We start from the raw sequence: 23,224 nt of genomic DNA on the forward strand, positions 1-23,224 counted from the left end.
GAACATAAGGTCTATAATAGTCTAAGACCAAAATACAGTAAACAAGGAGATAGGGAAAGAGAAACAAGGTCTGCGAAACACGGCAGCTACCTCTAAATCTCCTGAAAATCAACTGCGCGAAATGATCAGCACCCGCTATGTCCGGGAATACCTGGATCTGCACACGAAGTGCAGGGTGTAGTATGAGTACAACTAACTCAGCAAGTAACAATAATAACTAAGGAACTGAAGATAATGACAAGCTACACAGTTACAGTTCACTTTTAATAATTCCAGCAAAGAATGGATATGCTTTCAAATCCAGCAGTTTAAGTCAAATCAATTTTTATGCAGTTCAATTTCATGTAATTCGGATATAAAATCTTTCAGAGATTTCACAACAATGACATATAGCAATCAAGTGCAATAACAAATGCAAAGCAAGTACAGCCTCTCAGGCAACAGTCCCTCAACTCATCACTCAGCTCTCAGCCCTTAGCACTCACACTCAATAGGTACCCGTGCTCACTGGGGGTGTATAGACTCCGGAGGGGTTCCTACAACCCAAGCGCCATAATCTGCACGGACAACTCACGTGCTTCAAGGACAACTCACATGCTATAATATCCTACACGGACAACTCACGTGCCATAATATCCTTACCTCACCGACAGGCCCTCGGCCTTACTCAGTCCTCAACCTTTCTAGTCTCTCGGGCTCTTAGAAATCACAAAGATCAGCCCAAACAAAGATAACATAATGCATCGACAAATATCAAGAAATACTGAGGTATGATACGCAAGTAAAATCATGACTGAGCACAAGATAGAAATTAGCAATCAATTCAATAAGTATCTGCCCTTTGTGGGTCCCAACAGTACTATCACATAGCCTAAGCATGATTTCTAACATGATTTATAGTCAAATATCTTCAACACATAGAGAGCATATAGCTAATAACAAATTATTCAACTTTACAATTTTACAGGACAGAACAAGTCAATTCCCTCGGTGCACGCCCACACGCCCATCACCTAGCATGTGCGTCACCTCCAAAATAATCACACGACACAAAATTCTGGGGTTTCATACCCTCAGGACCAGATTTACAACAGTTACTTACCTCAGAGCGTGAAATTCTTTACTCTGCTATGCCTTTGCCTCGCAAATCGGCCTCTGAAAGCCTCGAATCTAGTCACAAATAATTCATTTCAGTCAATAAAATTTATTGGAATTAACTTCATAAGAAAATGCTAATTTTTCTTAAAATCCAAATTTTAGCACAAAAATCGCCGTTGGGGCCCATGTTTCAGAACTCGACACAAGTTACAAAATCTAAAAGCCCATTCAACCAAGAGTCTAACCATACCAATTTTATCAAAATCCGACCCCAACTCGACCCTCAAATATTCAATTTAAACTAAGAGGGTTTTCAAACTTTTCCAACTTAATTCGCCAATTAAATGATAATAACAACCATGGATTCGGGTAATTTAACCAATATTGAGTTAAGAACACTTACCCCATTGTTTTCCTTGAAAAACTCCCGAAAATTGCCTCGTCCCGATCTCAAATCCGTCAAAAACTGAAAATGGGACGAAATCCCATTTTTAGAACTTAAACTCTATGTCCAGACCTCTCTTCTTCGCGAACGCGACAGGTCCCTCGCGTTCGCGAAGCACAACTCGACTGCCCACAAATTTAACCTTCGTGAACGTGACCGTGGCTTCCCGAAGGCGAAGCTTTGCAATTCTTACCCTTCGTGAATGCGACCACGTCTTTGCGAACATGAAGATTTACCAGCTTAGACCTTCGCGAACGCGAACGTGACCGCCACCTCGCGAATGCGTAGAACAAGGACCCGAGGGTCCCCTATAACCTCACTCTTCTTCGCGAACGCGAAAAAAAAAACCTTACACTCAGAAAACACTCTTCGCGAACGCGAGGGCCCACTCGCGAACATGAAAGAGAAAATCAGAAAATGCAGCAGCAGATATCAGCAATCTCACCAAGGCTAAAAATGATCCATCAACCATCCAAAACTTACCCGAGCCCCTTGGGACCTCAACCAAATATACCAACAAGTCCTAAAACACCATACGGACTTAGTCGAACCCTCAAATCACCTCAAACAATGCTAAAACCATGAATTACACCCATATTCAAGCCTAACGAACTTTGAAATTTCTAATTTCTACAAACGACTCCGGAACCTACCATATCACGTCTGATTTACCTCAAATTTTGCGCACAAGTCATAAATGACATAATGGAGGTACTCAGATTTTCATAATCGGATTTCGACCCCGATATCAAAAAGTCAACCCCCCGATCAAATTTCCCATAAATTCAGCTTTCGGTATTTCAAGCCTAATTCCACTACGGACCTCCAAATAATATTTCGGACATGCTCCTAAGCCCAAAATCACCATACGGAGCTATTGGAATCATCAAATTTCAAATCCGAGGCATAGGTCCATATCCGGTCCACTTTTCTAACTTAAATTTTTAATTATGAGACTAAGTGTCTCATTTCACTCCGAATTCCTTCCGGACCCGAACCCACTAACCCGGTAAGTCATAAAACAACTAGAAAGTATAAATTGAGCAGTAAATGGGGGAACGGCGTTATAATAATCAAAATGACCGGCCGAGTCGTTACATTTTCCCCCTGTTAAACAAATGTTCGTCCTCGAATGAGTTTAGAACAATACTTGGGGTCTCAAATAAGTGTGGATATTTGCTCCGCATCTCCGGCTCAATCTCCCAAGTAGCTTCTCCGGCTGGCTGGCCTCTCCACTGCACCTTCTCTGATGCTATGCTCTTTGACGTCAGCTTTCTAACCTTCCGGTCTAAAATAGTCACTGGTTCCACGTCATAAGTCAAATTACCGTCCAATTGTACTGCACTGAAATCATAAATATGAGACGGATCCCCGACATACTTTCGGAGCATGGATACATGAAACACTGGATGAACACCTGATAGACTAGGTGGCAAAGCAAGTTTATAAGCCACCTCTCCAATTTTCTTAAGTATCTTAAAAGGCCCACTATACCGAGGGCTCAACTTGCCCTTCTTCCCGAACCTCAACACACCCTTCATGGGTGAAATCTGAGCAGAACCTTCTCCCCCACCATGTGAACAACATCACGAACCTTCCTTTCGGCATAACTCTTTTGTCTAGAATGTGCCGTGCGAAGTCATTCCTGAATCACTTTGACCTTCTCTAAAGCATCCTGAACCAAGTCAGTACCCAATAGCCTAACCTCACGCGACTCAAAGCAACCCACCGGAGACCGGCACCGTCTCCCATACAAAGCTTTATATGGAGCCATCTGAATGCTTGACTGGTAGCTATTATTATAAGCAAACTCCGCGAGTGGCAGAAATTGGCCCAAGAACCCCCAAAATTAATTACACAAGCGCGTAGCATATCCTCCAATATCTGAATAGTGCGCTCGGACTGTCCATCCGTCTGAGGGTGAAATGATGTACTCAACTGACCCTGTGTGCCCAGCTTTCGCTGCACTGCCCTCCAATACTGTGAGGTGAACTGCGTACCCCGATCTGAAATAATGGACACCGGCACACCGTGTAGGCAAACAATCTCGCGAATATAAATCCCAGCCAATCTCTGCAAAGAATAATTAGTACCGACTGGAATAAAATGCGCAGATTTGGTCAACCGATCTACTATCACCCAAACAACATCAAACTTTCTCAAAGTCCGTGGGAGTCCAACTACGAAGTCCATGGTAATACGCTCCCTCTTCCACTCCAGAATTTCAAGTCTCTATAGCAATCCGCCCGGTCTCTGATGCTCGTACTTTACCTGTTGACAATTTAAACACCGAGATACAAACCCAACTATATCTTTTTTCATCTGCCTCTACCAATCGTGTTGTCTCAAATCCTGATACATCTTCGCGGCGCTTGGATGAATAGAGTACCGCGAACTGTGAGCTTCCTGGAGAATCAGCTCACGCAAACCATCTACATTAGGCGCACATAGCCTGCCTTGCATCCATAATACACCGTCATCTCCAATAGTGACTTCCTTGGCATCACTTTGCTGAACTGTGTCCTTAAGGACAAGCAGATGTGGATCATCATACTGGCGCTATCTGATGCGATCATATAAAGAAGACTGAGAAACCATACAAGCCAAAACTCTATTTGGTTCAGAAACATCCAATCTAACAAATTGATTAGCCAAGGCTTGAACATCCAAGGCTAAAGGCTTCTCTGCTACTGGTAAGTATGCTAAGCTGCCCAAACTCTCTGCCTTACGACTTAAGGTATCGACCACCACATTGGCCTTTCTGGGATGATAGAGAATGGTGATATCATAATCCTTAAGCAACTCCAACCACCTTCGTTGTCGCAAGTTAAGATCCTTCTGTTTAAATAAGTGTTGTAGACTTTGATGATCGGTATATACCTCAAACTGGACACCGTAAAAGTAATGCTGCCAAATTTTTAAGGCATGAACAATAGCTGCAAACTCAAGATTGTGGAATGGATAATTCTTCTCATTTACCTTTAACTGTCTGGACGCATAGGTAATCACCCTGTCATCTTGCATCAGCACTGCACCGAGACCAATACGCGACGCATCATAATATACAGTATAAGACTCTAAACCTGTAGGCAGCACCAATACTGGAGCTGTAGTCAAAGCTGTCTTGAGCTTCTAAAAGCTCTCTTCACATTTATCCGACCACCTGAACGGAGCACCTTTCTGGGTCAATTTAGTCATAGGTGATGCAATAGACGAGAAACCCTCCACGAAACGACGATAATAACCGGCCAAGCCAAGAAAACTCCGAATCTCAGTAACTAAGGATGGTCTGGGCCAATTCTGAACTGCCTCTATTTTCTTCGGATCCACCTTAATTCCTTCACTAGACACTATATGTCCCAAGAATGCCACCGAACTAATCCATAACTCACACTTAGAGAATTTGGCATAAAATTTCTCATCTATCAGCCTCTGTAATACAATACCTATGTGTTGTGCATGCTCCTCCTGGCTACGTGAGTACACTAGAATATCATCAATAAATACTATGACAAATAAATCAAGATATGGCTGAAATACACTATTCAGCAAATGCATAAATGTTGCTGGGGCATTGGTTAGCCAAAAAGACATCACAAGAAATTCATAGTGGCCATAACGAGTTCTGAATGCCGTCTTCAGAATATCTGAATCCCAAATTTTCAACTGGTGATACCCATATCTCAATTCAACTTTTGAGAACACCCTCACTCCTTGAAGTTGGTCAAATAAGTCATCAATACGCGGCAAAGGATATTTATTCTTGATCATCACTTTGTTCAACTGCCTATAGTCAATGCACATCCACATAGTACCATCTTTCTTTTTCACAAACAGAACTGGTGCACCCCAAGTTGACATACTAGTCCTAATAAACCCCTTTTCAAGGAGTTCATAAAGTTGCTCTTTCAATTCTTTTAACTCAGCTGATTCTATACGATACAGAGGAATAGAAATAGGCATTCAATTCCCTGCACCAAGTCAATACCTAAATCAATATCCCTGTCGGGTGGCATACCGGGCAGGTCTACAGGAAATACATTCGGAAAGTCTCGCACGACCGGTACTGAATCAATAATAGGAGTATCAATATCAAGATCTCTCATAAAGGACAAATATGACAAACATCCATTTTCAACCATACGTTGGGCCTTCAAATAATAAATTACCCTGCTAGGAAAAAATTTAGAGAGCCTCTCTATTCAACCTTTGGAAACCCCGGCATTGTCAATGTCACAATTTTTGCGTGACAGTCCAGAATAGCATGACATGGAGACAACCAATCCATACCCAGGATTACATCGAAATCAACCATACCAAGTAATAAGTGATCAGCTTTAGTCTCCAATTTCCCAATAGTCACCACACACAACTGATACATACAGTCCACAGTAACAATATCGCCCATCGGTGTAGATACACAAACAAGTGAAACTAAGGACTCACAGGGCATATCCAGGTAATAAGCAAAATACGATGATTCATATGAATAAGTGGAACCAGGGTCAAATAATATAGAAGACTCTCTGTGGCATACTGAAATAATACCAGTGATCACTGCGTCTGAGGCAACAACATCTGGCCTGGCAGAAAAAGCATAGAATCGAGCCTGTCCGCCACCATATAAACCTCCCCCTCTTGGGTGACCCCTAGCTGCCTGACCCCCACCCTGAGCTGGCTGGGCGGGTGATGTAACTGTTGGTGCTGGTGCCATTGGTCGAGAACTCTGATGTGGAGCCCCACTCAACAGCTTAGGACAATATCTCTTAAAATGACCCAACTCTCTACACTCGAAACAACCCCTCCTCTGACGGAACTGGTGCTCCTGATAACCTAATGAATTACCTATAGAAGCCTGAGCAGACGAGGCATGATGAGAACTCTGCACTGGTAGTGCATTGAATGAAGACTGGCCTGAGTGAGCACTGTAAGAACCGTGGCTAGCTGATGCACCACGATGAGCTAGACGACCCGCCTGAGCGAGTCTGTAAGAATGGCCCCTACCGCGGTAAAACTGACCCCCTGAAGGAACACCGCTGAAATCACCGGAACCACGAGGCCTCTTAGCCTCCCTCTCAACCCGCTCCTGGCTACGAACCATCTCAATCTGATGATCAATGTCGACAACCTCATCGAAAGTAGCACCTGACACTCTCTCTAGTCATGAGTAATTGCAGCTGAAACGTGATGCCATCTATGAATCTCCTGATCCTTTCCCTGTATGTGGGAATCAACTAGATAGCATGACGGGCCAATTCTAAAAATCTCATCTCATATTGTGTCACGGACATATCACCCTAACGAAGCTGCTCAAACTTCCTGCACATCTCCTCTCTGCGGGACTGAGGCACGAACTTCTCCAGTAATAGACCGGAGAACTGCTGCCAGGTAAGGGGTGCTGCACCGACCGACCTACACCTCTCGTAAGACTTCTACCATCTGAAGGCAGCCCCAGAAAACTGAAAAATTGTGAATGAGACCCCACTGGTCTCTAGAATACCCAATGTCTGAAGCATCCGCTGACACTTATCTAGAAAACCCTGGGCATCCTCTTACTCAGTACCGCTAAATGGTGGAGGTCAAAGCCTCTCAAATCTCTCAAGTCTCTTCTACTCATCATCTTCCATAACATGAACTACCGGGGTCTGAGCAACTGCAACCGGCTAGGCTGGTAGTGCCACCCGGTATCTAAAGTCCCTGTACTACCTGGTCTGGAGTACGGGCAACGGGGGTATGAGTACCTCCCCCGGCCTGAGAAGCGCCAGGTACAGCCTGAGCCGAAACCACCTGAGCAAGACCAATGCAAGCTGCCAATATCTGGGCCAAAGTCTCTTGAAGGCCTGGAATCTCAATGGGCACAGCTGGTGCCTGAGCTGATCCTGTCAGCTCAGCTATATCCGGAATCTACTCCTGAGGTGGAGCAACTGGTGGTAATACAGGTGCTGGTCCAACTGTGGTACGAGCTACACCTCTACCTCTACCTCGGCCTCGGCCTCTACCACGACCCCGGCCTCTCGCGACCCTAACTAGTGGCACTGGTAGCCGACCGTCCGATCTGATAGTACATGTCCTCACCATCTATGAGAGAATAGAATAGCAGACATTTAGTTTCCAGAATCAACAAATTCGCACGATAGGATACAAGAAAGTGAAATTTTCCTAAGGGTTCCGCAGCCTCTCGAAGATAAGTACAAACGTCTCCGTACCGATCCGCAAGACTCTACTAAACCTACTTATGACTCGTGAGACCTATGTAACCTAGGCTCTAATACCAACTTGTCATTGCCCAAAATCCCAACCTGTCGTGATGGCGCCTATCTCGATACTAGGCAAGCAAATAATCTCTATAAACCACAATTTCTATTCAGTTTGATAATACAATAATTTAGTACAATACAAAATCCCATAAATACTGACACGAACACTCCCCAAAACCTGGTGTCACTGAGTACATGAGCATCTAATATGGATACAAATCTAGAACATAAGGTCTATAATAGTCTAAGACCAAAATACAATAAACAAGAAGATAGGGAAAGAGAGACAAGGTCTGCGAAACGCGGCAGCTATCTTTGAATCTCCTGAAAATTAACTGCGTGAAATGATCAACACCCGTTATGTCTGAGAATACCTGGATATACACACGAAGTGTAGGGTATAGTATGAGTAAAACCAACTTAGCAGGTAACAATAATAACTAAGAAACTGAAGATAATGACGAGCTACACAGTTACAGTTCACTTTCAGTAATTCTAGCAAAGAATAGACATGCTTTCAAATCCGGTAGTTTAAGTCAAATCAATTTTTATACAGTTCAATTTCATGTAATCCGGATATAAAATCTTTTAGAGATTTCACAACAATGACAGATAACAATCAAGTGCAATAACAAATTCAAAGCAAGTACATTCTCTCAGGCTACAGTCACTCAACTCATCACTCGGCTCTCAGCCCTCAGCACTCACACTCAATGGATACCCGCACTCACTGGGGGTGTACAGACTTACGGACAACTCACATGCCATAATATCCTTACCTCACCGATTGTCCCTCAGCCTTACTCAGTCCTCAACCTTTCTAGTCTCTCGGGTTTTCAGAAATCACAAAGATCAGCCCAAACAAATATAACATAATGCATCAACAAATATCAAGAAATACTGAGGTATTATACGCAAGTAAAATCATGACTGAGCACAAGATAGAAATTAGCAATCAATTCAATAAGTATGTGCCCTCTGTGGGTACCAACAGTACTATCACATAGCCTAAGCATGATTTCTAACATGATTTATAGTCAAATTTCTTCAACACATAGAGAGCATATAGCTAACAACAAATTATACCTAGAATGTGCGTCACCTCCAAAATAATCACATGACACAAAATTTCGGGCTTTCATACCCTCAGGACCAGATTTAAGATTGTTACTTACCTCAGAGCGTGAAATTCTTTACTCTGCTATGCCTTTGCCTCGCAAATCGGCCTCCGAATGCCTCGAATCTAGTCACAAATAATTTGTTTAAGTCAATAAAACTTATTGGAATTAACTTCATAAGAAAATACTAATTTTCCATAAAAATTTGAATTTTAGCTCAAAAATCGCCTGTGGGGCCCACATCTCGAAACTTGACAAAAGTTACAAAATCCGAAAGCACATTCAACCACAAGTCTAACCATATCAATTTTGTCAAAATCCGATCCCAACTCGACTCTCAAAATTTCAATTTAAACTAAGAGGGTTTTCAAACTTTTCCATCTTAATTCGCCAATTAAATGATAATAACAACCATAGATTCGAGTAATTTAACCAATATTGAGTTAAGAACACTTACCCCGTTGTTTTCCTTGAAAAGCTCCCAAAAAATGCCTCTTCCCGAGCTCAAATCCGTCAAAAACTGAGTCCCATTTTCAAAACCTAAACTCTCTATCCAGACCTCTCTTCTTCGCGAACACGACAGGTCCCTCGCGTTCGCGAAGCACAACTCGACTGCCCACAAATTTAACCCTTTGCGAACGTAACCACCACCTTGTGAACGCGTAGAATAAGGACCCGGGGGTCCCCAATAGCCTCACTCCTTTTCGCGAACAAGACACCTCTCACGCGTTCGCGATGCACACACAGACCATACCTTCACGTTCGCGTCCTCCCCTTTGTGGACGCGAAGAACAAAACCTCACACTCAGAAAACACTCTTCGCGAACGCAAAAGAGAAAATCAGAAAAATGCAGCAGCAGATATCAGCAATCTCACCAAGGCCAAAAATGATCTGTTAACCATCCAAAACACATCCGAGCCCCTCGGGACCTCAACCAAATATACCAGCAAGTCCTAAAGCATCATACAGACTTAGTCGAACCCTCAAATCACCTCAAACAACGCTAAAACCATGAATTGCACCCCAATTCAAGCCTAATAAACTTTGAAATTTTTAATTTCTACAAACGACTTCGGAACCTACCAAATCCCGTCTGATTTACCTCAAATTTTGCGCACAAATCTTAAATGACATAACGGAGGTACTCAAATTTTCAGAATCGGATTTTGACCCCGATATCAAAAAGTCAACCCTCTAGTCAAACTTCCCAAAAATTTAACTTTCGGCATTTCAAGCCTAATTCCACTACAGACCTCCAAATAATATTTCGGACACGCTCCTAAGCCCAAAATCACCATACATAGCTATTGGAATCATCAAAATTCTAATCCGAGGTCGTTTACACATAGGTCCATATCCGATCCACTTTTCTAACTTAAATTTTCAATTATGAGACTAAGTATCTCATTTCACTCTGAATTCCTTCCGGACACGAACCCACTAACCCGGTAAGTCATAAAATAATTATAAAGCATAAATTGAGTAGTAAATGGGGGAACAGGGTTATAATACTCAAAACAACCGGTCGGGTCATTACACGGTACCTCGTTGTGATTCTTGCTGTTCATTTCATGTTGCAAAGTGTTTTGGTGGGAGTATTTCTTGTTGCCTCATTCTTTATTATTCTAGCAGTTATTGTCCGTTCATGATCATTGTAGCCTTTAGTTGCTTGTTTTATGTTATTTTCATTGTTGTTTTCCGGTACTAGTTCATCCTATTATCTTGGTTTCGTTTCAGTTGTTTCTTCATTTTCCATTACATATCCGTACTATATTTTCATACTGTCTATTTTATATCCTTGTGGGTGTCTTGACCTGGCCTCGTCACTACTCTATTGAGTTTTGGCTTGATACTTATTGGGTACCATTATAGTGTACTCATACTACGCTTCTCCACATTTTTTGTGCAGATCTAGGCACGTCTGCTCGTGCCAGTCGTTAGAGATTGTCTGTAGTTGTTGCTTGGGAGACTTCAAGGTATACCTCCTCTACGTCTGCAGGCCTCAGAGTCACCTTCCCTATTTTACTTCCTGTTGTATTTATTTCAGACAGTGATGTATTAGATATTTTTGAATTATTCTATAAAGCTTATGACTGAGTTTCACCGGCTTTGGGGTGTGTATTATGAGATTCTGTTTTCCGGAAGTTTTTATCAACTATTCGGTTAATTTTAGTAACTTGTTAATTATATATGTTTAGTTATGATTTATTGTTAGTCTTACCTAGTCATACAGATTAGGTTCCATCATGACATCCTACGGAGGAGAATTGGGGTCGTGATGGTTTTAAAGTGGGTCTAACGAGTGGATTGTTTTTTAACTGTTGGAATATCCACCTAAGCAAAAAATAATAACATTCACGCGCTTACCATGTGTGGAACTAACGCTCCTTGGCCGGTCATGTGTTTTGTTTAAATTGTATAGTCCAAAATACAGTTAAAGTGTTTAATAGGAAAAGCGCTAAGTTAAAGTTTCAAAATTGAAACTGGAGCCAAATTTAAGGGCGTCTATATATTTTCCCAGGAAAGAAACAATTCAGCTTATTGCAAGAAAATAAGTCAATAGAATAATCTAAGAATATAAAAAGAAAATATTTCAATACATATTCTCATGTCATCTATCTTTTTGAAGTCTCCGAAGCTGAGCTCTCGCTAATGCATGGACTGGTAGGAGGTACCTGGATCTGCACAAAACGATGTGCAGAAGCGTAGCAGGAGTACACCACAACGGTACCCAGTAAGTGTCAAGCCCAATCTCGGTAGAGTATTGACGAGGTTAGATCAAGGCCCTACTGGAATAAATAAGAAACCGAACGAGTAATCAATAGTGTAATAATAATACCAAGATTGGCTGCACTCAACTAGTAATAATACCAAGATTGGTCCTAGGAAATATACCTAGATTGGCTACACTCAACTAAGGCAAATAATGCATCACGGAAGAAAACAAGAAATGTTATGTCAAGGAAACAAAGCAACCAAAACACAAATGAAGTAATAGAAAAGCATCAACAAGAATCACTATCGAGGTACCACCTCGTAGTCTCAAATTACAAAAATAATTCACAATCTTTCCTTATATCACTGCGGGAGCCTTGCAATTAGTTTTGAAAATCATTTTTCCCGAAATAGCTTCTCGCATTTTAGCCCACCTTATCACACCGCATGGCTTCAAGTAGTTCCCCTACTAGCAACACGCGTATCAAGCCCACCTTATCTCACCGCATCCTTTTTAAGCCCAAAACCTTATACCACCGCATGCGTATCCATATCACAACGTATCAAAAATCGCATCTCAAGTGCCCAATATCACAGCTTGCCTAAAAACCAACAACAATAGTGTTTTCACAGCAAATAGCGTATGGCTCAACCACAATAGGCACAAGAGTCTCACAATAAAAATCGGAAGCGAATAAATCAACAAGAATAGTATTTCACAACTTTACAACTTTGCCTCAATGTAATCACAGTCTTTATAACTCAATACCAATTTTAACAACAAGTTATTCCATCAATAACAACTTTAAGTAAAGAACTCGACGGTTAAATAATGAATAAGGAATAGAGGAAACAATACTTCAACTAAACATAAAATGGAAATTAACAACTAGGGGATAAAACAAGTAGAAATATGAAGATAGACTAATGATGATGAATAGAGCATGTTAAGATAACTCAATTAAGGTATGAAAGGAATCTACATAGCTAAAACTAGTCAATTTTCACTTTTAGCCTGTGTACATACTCGTCACCTTGCGTACACGACTTCCACACATCACAATTATCACAAAACAATACCAATCCTAAGGGGTAATTCCCCCACACAAAGTTAGGCAAGGCACTTACCACAAAATACACTACTCATTTCAGTAGTAAGCCCTTTCCTCGATTATCCAACTCCGAACGGATCGAATCTAACCAAAACAACTTCATACCATAAATATAAACTATAGGAAACTATTTCGAACAATAAAATTATGATCTTTGTAAAGAAATAAAAAGTGAACTCAAAAATTCAACCTAGGTCAGCATCTCGGAACCCGACCAAAATTACAAAATCCGAAGACCCATTCGATAACGAGTCCAACCATACAAGAATTACTCAAATCCGATTTCAAATTGCCTTTCAGATCCCCAAAAATTAGCCTAAGAAGTTCTCACAATTTTCCCCAAATTTTCCAACTCAAACCACTTATAAATGATGAAAATAATGATATATTCATGTATATTAACCAAATCCGAGTTAGAATCATTTATCCCAATCAATTCCTGAAAAGCCCTCCAATAATCACCTCAATCCGAGCTCCCAAAGTCTAATTATGAAATTTTACTCTAACCTTAGTTTTTGGAAACTTATATTCAGCCCAGGTGTTCCTCTTCGCGATCGCGGAAATACCCGCGCGATCGCGAAGAACAAAAATTAAGTTGCCCTCAAAGTACACTTTGCGAATGCGAACCAAGGTTCGCGAACGCGATACAAAGACACCCTGACCTATGCGATTGCGAACCACCTCACGCGATCGCGAAGAACAAATAGCATGAACTCCGGTCTCCTCTTTTCTTCTTCGTGAACGCGGCCTAGCTCACGCGTTCGCGATTCACTGACTCCCAAAGCTTTGCAATTGCAGACACTTATTCGCGAACGCATAGCACAAATTTCCCCAGTTCCCTGCAAGACTCTTCACGATCACGATTCCCCACTCGCGATCGCATATAAGGAAACCATCACAAAAGAATCAGCAATCCCTCCAAGTTCAAAATGCGACGAACATGATCCGAATCACACCCGAGGCTCCCGGGACCTCACCTAAACATACCAAAAAGTCCTAAAGCATCATAAGAACATGCTCGAAGAGTCAAATCACATCAAACAAAACTAAAACCACGAATCGCACATTGATTCAAGCCTAATGAACTTATGAAATTCTAACTTCCAAAACTAATGCCGATTCATACCAAAACAACTCCGATACATAACACATAATAAGAAACTGAACGAGTAATTAATAGTGTAATAATAATACCAAGGTTGGCTACACTCAACTAATAATTATACCAAGATTGGCCCAAGGAAATATACCAAGATTGGCTACACTAAACTAAGGAAAATAATGCATCACGGAAGAAAATAAGGAATGTTATGCCAAGCAACAAAGCAACCAAAACACAAGTGAAGTAATAGAATAGCATCAACAAGAGTCACTACCGATATACCGCCTCGTAGTCTCAAATCACAAAAACTATTCACAATCTTTTCTTATATCACTGCGGGAGCCTTGCATTTAGTTTTGAAAATCAATTTTCTCGAAATAACTTCTCGCGTTTTAGCCCACCTTATTACACCGCATGGCTTCAAGTAGTTCCCTTACTAGCAACACGCGTATCAAGCCCACCTTATCTCACCGCATGTGTTTCAACCCCAAAACCATATACCACCGCATGTGTATCGATATCACAACGTATCACAAATCGCACCTCAGGTGCCCAATAGCACAGCTTGCCAAGAAACCAACAACAATAGTTTATCACATCAAATAGCCCATGGCTCAACCACAATATGCACAAGAGTCTCACATAACAACCGGAAGTGAATAACTCAACAAGAATAGTATTTTACAACTTTACAACTTTGCCTCAATGTAGATCAGGGCCTTTATAACTCAATACCAATTTCAACAACAAGTTATTCCACATATAACAACTTCAAGTAAAGAACTCAACGGTTAAATAATGAATAAGGAATAGAGGAAACACTACATCAATTAAACATAAAAAGGCAATTAACAACTAAGAGATAAAAAAAGCAGAGCATATGAAGCTAGACTAATGATGATGAATATAACATGTTAAGATAACTCAATAAGGCATAAAAGGAATCTGCATAGCTAAAACCTGTCAATTTTTATATTTAGCCCGTGTACACACTCGTCACCTTGCGTAGATGACTTCCACACATCACAATTATCTCAAAACAATACCAATACTACTGGAATAATACCAAGATTGACTACACTCAACTACTAATAATACCAAGATTGGCCCTAGGAAATATACCAAGATTGGCTACACTAAACTAAGGAAAATAATGCATCACAAAAGAAAACAAGGAATGTTATGCCAAGGAAACAAAGCAACCAAAACACAAGTGAAGTAATAGAATAGCATCAACAAGAGTCACTACCGAGGTACCCCTTAGGATTGGTATTGTTTTGTGATAATTGTGATGTGTGGAAGTCATGTACGCAAGGTGACGAGTGTGTACATGGGCTAAATATAAATATTGACAGGTTTTAGCTATGCAGATACCCCATTTTTCCAACCCAAAACACTAAATAAATGATGAAAACAATAATATATTCATGTATATTAACCAAATCCTAGTTAGAATCACTTACCTTAATCAATTCCTTGAAAATCCCTCCAAGAATCTATCACGACCCTAACTAACCCCTATCGCGATGGCGCCTATCGTGGAACTAGGCAAGCCGACTCATTTCCAAAACAACCGATATTTTCATTTCAAAGAAAATTTCAATGTTATTTAACATAAAAACCTTCGTAAAGGAGTTCCAATCAAAATAAAAGTGTGGAAGGAAAAGCCCGACATCGGGGTGTCACTAGTCATGAGCATCTACTACAATCTGTCTAACAATATCAAGGCTAACTCAGTCTGGAAAATAGCTAAATACAACTAGAGGAAGATAAGAGGGAGAAGAGCAGGGGCTGCAATCGCCAAACAACTACCTTGCTATCTCCAAAAAAATCTGCAACCAGAACAATCAATAACTGCTACCGTGTCCATCTACACCTGAATCTGCACACAAGGTACATGGAGTAGCGTGAGTACGCCAACTCAGTAAGTAACAACAATAAATAAAGATAGAGCAGTAGTGACGAGCAATAAAGCATATAATGTTCATATCAGGAAATCTTAGTAAAATACCACATGCTTTTAAAATCAGGATTTGAATCAAAACATCTCGTTTAAACCCAGTTCCAGTAAAAATCATTTAAAGATATATTTTTTTCAACAGTTTCCAAACAGAGGAAAAATGCAAAGGTGAGCAAAAATGATGAAATCATAAACAGCCCCTCGGGCAAACCTTACAGTCACTCGTGCCACTCGGGCATACCTCACAATCACTCTTGCCACTCGGGTATACCTCACAATCGCTCATGCCTCCCAGTCACTCAGCACTCGGCACTCGCACTCAGTAGGTATCTGCGGACACTGGGGGTATGTACAGACTTCGGAGGGGCTCCTTCAACCCAAGCACTATATCAAGCCAAATCATGGCATAAATCACTCAGGCCCTCGGCCTATATCAAACATGTTGCGGCGTGCAGCCTGATCCCATAAATATGCAACATGCTGCGGCGTGCAGCCCGATCCCATAAATATGCAACATGCTACGGCGTGTAGCTCGATCCCATAAATATCCTCACAAAGCAAGCACTCGGCCTCATTTAGTCATAAACCTCTCAAGCCACTCGGGCATTTTAGTAAAATAGGGCATTTGGCCCAAAACTTTTATATGCATCAAAATAGAGTCATAAAACTGAGTTATGCGGTAAACAAGTATAAACATGAGTGAGTGTAGATATCAATCGAAAAAAGTGAGGGGATAGTAAGAAAAGGCCCCTAAGGGTCCAAACAGCACTGGCACAAGGCCCAAACATGGCATTCAGCCCAATTTATAGAAACTCTTTTTAAAACCTATAAGTATCTTATAGTTTCAACAAAGTATATAACCTTACAGTTGCCACAGGACGGACCAAGTCACAATCCCTAACGGTGCACGCCCACACGCCCGTCACCTAGCATGTGCGTCACTAAAAATAGTAGAATGATACAAAATCTGGGGTTTCGTACCCTCAGGACTAGATTTACAATCGTTACTTACCTCAAACCGGTCAAATCTCTACCCCGCAATTCTCTTGTCTCTGGGCTCAGCCTCCAAATGCTCCAAATCTATTCACAATCAGTACAATACCATCAATATACGCTAATGGAATGAATTCCACAAGAAAAGTTACAAAATTAGACCAAAATCCAAAATTGGCTCAAACCCGGCCCCCGAGCCCATATCTTGAAATCCGACAAAATTAACAAAACTAGAAAGCTCATTCATTCACGAATCAAACCATACCAAATTCATCAAAATCCGACATCGTTTGGTCCTTCAAATCCTTAAATTACTCTCCAAAATTCCAAGCCCTAACCCCTAATTTTCACTAATTACATGATTAAACAACGGGAAATCACCATATATAGGAGTATTAGGGCTCAAGCAACTTACCTCACTGATAGCCCTTGAATCACCTTTCAAATATCACTCCAAAACGTCCACAAACCGACTTGAAAATGGTGGAAATGAACCAAATTCGCGAAGTGTTCTATTTATGGTTTCTGCCCAGGTTTTCGCACTTGCGGGCTCTTTTTCTGCGCCTGTGGGACCGCACCTGCGGTGAAGGTGCGCATCCGCGAACTCCACTTAATTCCCAGCTTTCGCACTTGCGCTCTAAGCCTCGCACGTGCGGGCTCGCAGGTGTGGCCAAATCCTTCGCGCCTGCGCTCCAGCCTTGGCTTCACATTTTTCTGAATCTACGCAGAAAATTCTCGTGCCTGCAAAAGCTCACCTGCGCGTTTCCTCCGCTTCTGCGAAGCCTGCCCAACGTCCCCCTTTCCGCATCTGCACCCCTGGTCTCGCACCTGCGGGGTCCCAGATGCGACAAACTTCTCGCACCTGCGCATACTGCCTAGCCCAGAACTGTCGTCACCTGCGAACTCCCCACGCGCACCAGCGGCCTCGCACCTGTGACTCTTACTTCCGCAGGTACGAAAATAGCAGTAGGAGCAACTTCATCTGCATTTTCCAACTTTGACAAATCCATTAACCACCGGGAATCACCCCGAGGCACCTCGAGACCTTAACCAAAAATACCAACAAGTCATGTATCAACATACCAACTTAGTCGAACCTTCGAATCACTCAAAACAACATCAAATCATCAAATTACCCTCGGATTCAAGCCTAAGAACTTCTAAATTTCCAAATTCGGCCACCGATGCCGAAACAAAACAAACCACATTCGAATGACCTAAAATTTTGCACACACGTCACAAATAACACTACGAACCTACTCCAACTTCCGGAATTCTATTCCGACCCCGATATCAAATTTTCCACTACCGACCGAAATCGCTAAATTTCCAATTTCGCCAATTCAAGCCAAATTCTGCCACGGTCTACCAAATCACATTCCGGACACACTCCTAAGTCCAAAATCACCTAACGGAGCTAACAGAACCATCAGAATTCAAATCCGAGATCATTTACACATAGGTCAACATCCGGTTGACTTTTCCAACTTAAGTTTCTACTTAAGAGACTAAGTGTCTCAATTCACTCTGAAACCACTGCGGTCCCGAACCAACTAACTCGATATAATATAATATAGTATAGTTGAATAACACAAAAATAAATAGAAATGGGGGAGACAGGGCTATAACTCTCGTAACGACCAGCCGGGTCGTTACATCCTCCCCCTTTTATACATCCGTTCGTACTCGAATGGGTCTAGAAATATACCTGGAGTCTCGAATAGGCGTGGATATCTGCTCCGCATCTCCCACTCAGTCTCCCAGGTGGCCTCCTCCACAGGTAGACCTCTCCATTGCACCTTCACTGAAGTTATATCCTTTGACCTCAACCTTCGAACCTGCCGATCCAAAATAGCCACCGGCTCCACATCATAAGTCATATCACCCTCCAACTGAACCGTCCTGAAATCCAAAACGTGGGACAGATCTCCAATATACTTCCGGATCATGGAAACATGAAACACTGGATGCACACTCGACAAGCTGGGTGGCAAGACAAGCTTATAAGCCACTTCCCCTATCCACTGAAGCACCTCATAAGGCCCAATGAACCGGGGGCTCAACTTGCCCCTCTTCCCAAACCTCATAAAACCCTTCATGGGTGATACCTTCAGCAAAACCTTCTCCCCAACCATAAAAGACACATCACAGACCTTCCTATTTGCGTAGCTCTTCTGCCTAGACTGCGCTGTGCGAAGCCTCTCCTGAATCAATTTCTTTCACCTTATCTAATGCGTCCTGGACCAAGTCTATACCTAAGAGCCTAGACTCACCCGGCTCAAACCACCCGCTCCTGGTACATCTTCGCGGCACCCAGATGGATGGAATACCGCGAGATGTGGGCCTCCTCAAGAATCAACTCCCGAAGCCCATCTACATTAGGCACACATATCCGGCCCTGCATTCTCAGCATGCCGTCATCACCAATAGTCACATCCCTAGCATCACATCTCCGAACCCTATCCTGAAGAACGAGCAAGTGGGGGTCATCATACTGACGCTCCCTGATACGGCCATAAAGAGAAGACCTAGAGACCACACAAGATAATACCCGACTAGGCTCCGAAATATCCAATCTGAAAAGCTGGCCCGCCAAGGCCTGAACATCCAATGCCAAATGTCTCTCTGCTACTAGAAGATATGCTAAACTCCCCAAACTCTCTGCCCGGCGACTCAAAGCATCAGCCACCACATTGGCCTTCCCCAGATGGTACACAATAGTGATATCATAGTCCTTAAGAAGCTCCAACCATCTCCGTTGACGCAAATTAAGATCCTTCTGCTTTAACAGATACTGCAGACTCTGGTGATCAGTATAGATCTCATAATGAACCCCATACAGATAATGGGGCCAAATCTTCACGGCATGAACAATGGCTGCCAACTCAAGATCATGGACAGGATAGTTCTTCTCATGGGTCTTCAACTGGCGCGAGGCATAGGCAATCACCCTACCCTCCTGCATCAAAACACAACCAATGCCTATTCTCTAGGCATCACAATACACGGTGTAAGAACCTGAAGCTGATGGCAGAACTAACACTGGAGTTGTGGTCAAAGCAGTCTTGAGCTTCTGAAAGCTCTCCACACACTCATTTGACCACCTGAATGGAGCACCTTTTTGGGTCAATTTGGTCAAGGGCGATGCAATAGATGAAAATCTCTCCACAAAGCGACGGTAATAACTCGCCAAACCAAGAAATCTCCTAATCTCCGTGGCTGAGGATGGTCTGGGCCAACTCTCTACCGCCTCTATCTTCTTCGGATTAACCTGAATACCCTCACTGGACACCACATACCCCAAGAATGCTACTGAACTGAGCCAAAGCTCACATTTGGAGAACTTTTCATAAAGTTTCTCCTCCCTCAATCTCTATAATACAATCATCAAATGCTGAGCGTGCTCCTCTTGGCTACGAGAGTACACCAGGATGTCATCAATGAATACAACGACGAATTAGTCCAAATAGGGCTGGAATACACTATTTATCAAATGTATGAACGCTGCTGGGGCATTGGTCAGCCGAAAAGACATCACCAAGAACTCATAATGGCCATATCGCGTCCTAAAGGTTGTCTTAAGAATATTTGAATCCCGAATCTTCAGTAGGTGATAACCGGACCTCAAATCAATCTTGAAGAACATCTTCGCTCCCTGAAGCTGGTCGAATAAATCATCAATACGAGGCAAAGGATACTTGTTCTTGACTGTGACCTTGTTCAACTGCCTGTAATCAATACATATTCTTATGGAACCATCTTTCTTCTTCATAAATAGAACCGGTGCACTCTAAGGTGACACACCAGGTCGAATAAACCCCTTATCAAGGAGTTCCTGAAGCTGTTCTTTCAATTCCTTCAACTCCTCCGGTGCCATACGATACGGTGGAATAGAAATGGGCTTAGTGCCTGACATCAACTCAATACCAAAGTCAATATCCCTGTCAGGCGGCATGCCTGGCAGGTCTGTAGGAAACACATCCGAAAAATCACGTACCACCAGAACAGAATCAATGACAGGAGTCTCTGCACTAACATCCCTCACAAAAGCCAAATAATATAGGCAACCCTTCTCAACCATGTGATGAGCCTTCAAATATGAAATCACCATACTTGGTACATAATCTACAGAACCGCTCCACTCAACCCTCGGAATTCCCGGCATAGCCAACGTCACCGTCTTAGCGTGACAATCTAGAACAGCATGACATAGAGATAACCAATCCATACCCAATATCACATCAAAGTCGACCATACTAAGCAGCAAAAGGTCAACTTGGGTCTTCAGACCCCCAATAGTCACCACACATGACCGATATACGCGGTGCACAATAATAGTATCGCCCAGAGGAGTAGATACATGTACATATGAAACTAAAGACTCACGGGGCATATCTAGAAAATGGGCAAAATACGAGAAAACATATGAATACGTGGAACCAATGTCAAATAATACTGAGGCATCTCTGTGACAAACTGAGAAAATACCTATAATCATAGCATCTGAAGCAATAGCATCTGGTCTAGCAGGGAGGGCATAGAAACGGGCCTGGCCACCCCCTAATCTGCCTCCCCCTCTAGGGCGACCCCTAGCTGACTGACCTCCACCCCGAGCTTACTGGGCGGGTGGTGAGGTAACTGGTGCTGTAGTCGGAGGCTAACTCCTCTGCTGAGATAGACCTCCATGACGACGAGGACAATGCCTCCACATATTCCCAAGCTCCCCACACTCAAAACAACTCCCTAATGCTAGTGGCGGAGGTTGAAGGGAACCCTTAGCACCGAGATAACTGGTAGAAGAACCTGGCATGGAAGAGCCCTGAACATGTGGAGCACGAGATGAACTCTTAGCTAGAAAGGCACTAAGCAATGAGTGGCCCTGATGAGAACTGTGAGAACCATGGCCAGATGATGCACCCCGATGAAATGGCCGAGCTGACTGAGCCTGTCTGAAATGACGACCTCTACCGTGCTGGAACTGACCCCCAAAAGGAGCACCGCTGAATCCACCCTAACCACGAGGCCTCTTAGCCTCCCTCTCAACCCTCTCCTGACCACGAACCATCTCAATTTTCTGAGCAATGTCGACAACATCATCAAAAGTAGCACCCGATACCCTCTCTCTGGTCATGAGCAACTGTAGCTGATAAGTGAAACCATCAATAAACCACATAATCCTCTCCGTGTCCATGGGAAACAACCAGATAGCATGACGGGCCAACTCAGAGAACCGCATCTCATACTGTGTCACAAACATATCACCCTAACAAAGCCGCTCAAACTGTCTGCGCAGCTCCTCTCTGCGGGATCGAGGTATGAAATTCTCCAAAAAGACCACAGAGAAATGTTGCCAAGTAAGGGGTGTTGCGCCAACAGGCCTACGCCTCTTGTAAGTCTCCCACCATCTGAGTGCAGCCCCAAAAAACTGAAAAGTAGTGAATGAGACCCCACAAGTCTACAGAATACCAGCAGTACCGAGTATCCTCTGACATCTGTCTAAGAAGTCCTGAGCATCCTCTCTCTCCGTGCCACTGAAAGATGGTGGCTGGAGTCTCCCAAACCTCTCCAACCTACGCTGATCATCCTCAGTCATAGCAGGAACCACATAATCCTGAGCAACTACAACCAGTTGGGCTGGTGGTGCCTCCGGTGTCTGAAGTCCCTGAATAACCTGCTCGGGTGTGCGAGCGACGGGAGTCTGAGTGCCTCCCCTGGCCTGAGAAGTGGTTGCGGCTATCTAAATAGAGACCGCCTGAGCAAGGCCGGTACTTGCTGTCAGAATATGAGCTAGGGCCTCCTGAAGGCCTAGAATCACAATAGGCACAGGTGGTGCTGAGCTAGTGCATCAACAACTAGAACCTGGTCCTGATCTAGGACAACCGGTGGATCTGCAGATACTGCCCCAGCTGTTGTACGGGCTGCACTACTGCCTCTACCACGACCTCGGCCCCTCGCGGCCCTGTCTGGTGGTACTGGTGGTTGGCCCTCCTGACCGGTAGCACGAGTCCTCACCAACTATGAGAGAATGAAACAACAGATGTTTAGTTACTAGAATCAACAAATTCACACAACAAGAATTCCAGAATGTGTAGTTTCCTAAAGGTTCTGCAGCCTCCCGAAGATAAGTACAGACGTCTCCGTACCGATCCACAAGACTCTACTAAACCCGCTCATGACTCATGAGACCTATGTAACCTAGGCTCTGATAACAATTTGTCACGACCCAAACTAACCCCTGTCGTGATGGCGCCTATCGTGGAACTGCAAGCCGACTCATTTCCAAAACAATTGATATTTTCATTTCAAAGAAAATTTTAATGTTATTTAACAAAAAAACCTTCGTAAAAGAGTTCCAATCAAAATAAAAGTGCGGAAGGAAAACCCCGACATCGGGGTGTCACTAGTCATGAGCATCTACTACAA

At 42.9% G+C, this 23,224-nt stretch overlaps 1 protein-coding gene across 1 annotated transcript; it reads right to left on the reverse strand.

Annotated features, from left to right (window-relative positions):
- Positions 1 to 2,637: 2,637 nt before the first annotated feature.
- LOC138897700 (uncharacterized) lies at positions 2,638 to 3,084 on the reverse strand. The gene has a single exon (XM_070183704.1). The coding sequence runs from the start codon at positions 3,082 to 3,084 to the stop codon at positions 2,638 to 2,640; it is 447 nt and encodes a 148-aa protein (XP_070039805.1).
- Positions 3,085 to 23,224: the final 20,140 nt, after the last annotated feature.

Source organism: Nicotiana tomentosiformis, chromosome 8 (assembly GCF_000390325.3).
Source record: "Nicotiana tomentosiformis chromosome 8, ASM39032v3, whole genome shotgun sequence".
Lineage (NCBI taxonomy): Eukaryota > Viridiplantae > Streptophyta > Magnoliopsida > Solanales > Solanaceae > Nicotiana > Nicotiana tomentosiformis.

Excerpts from the sequence above, each read along its gene's own strand:
- LOC138897700 (XM_070183704.1), bottom strand. The coding sequence starts at position 3,084 with ATGAAGGGTGTGTTGAGGTTCGGGAAGAAGGGCAAGTTGAGCCCTCGG.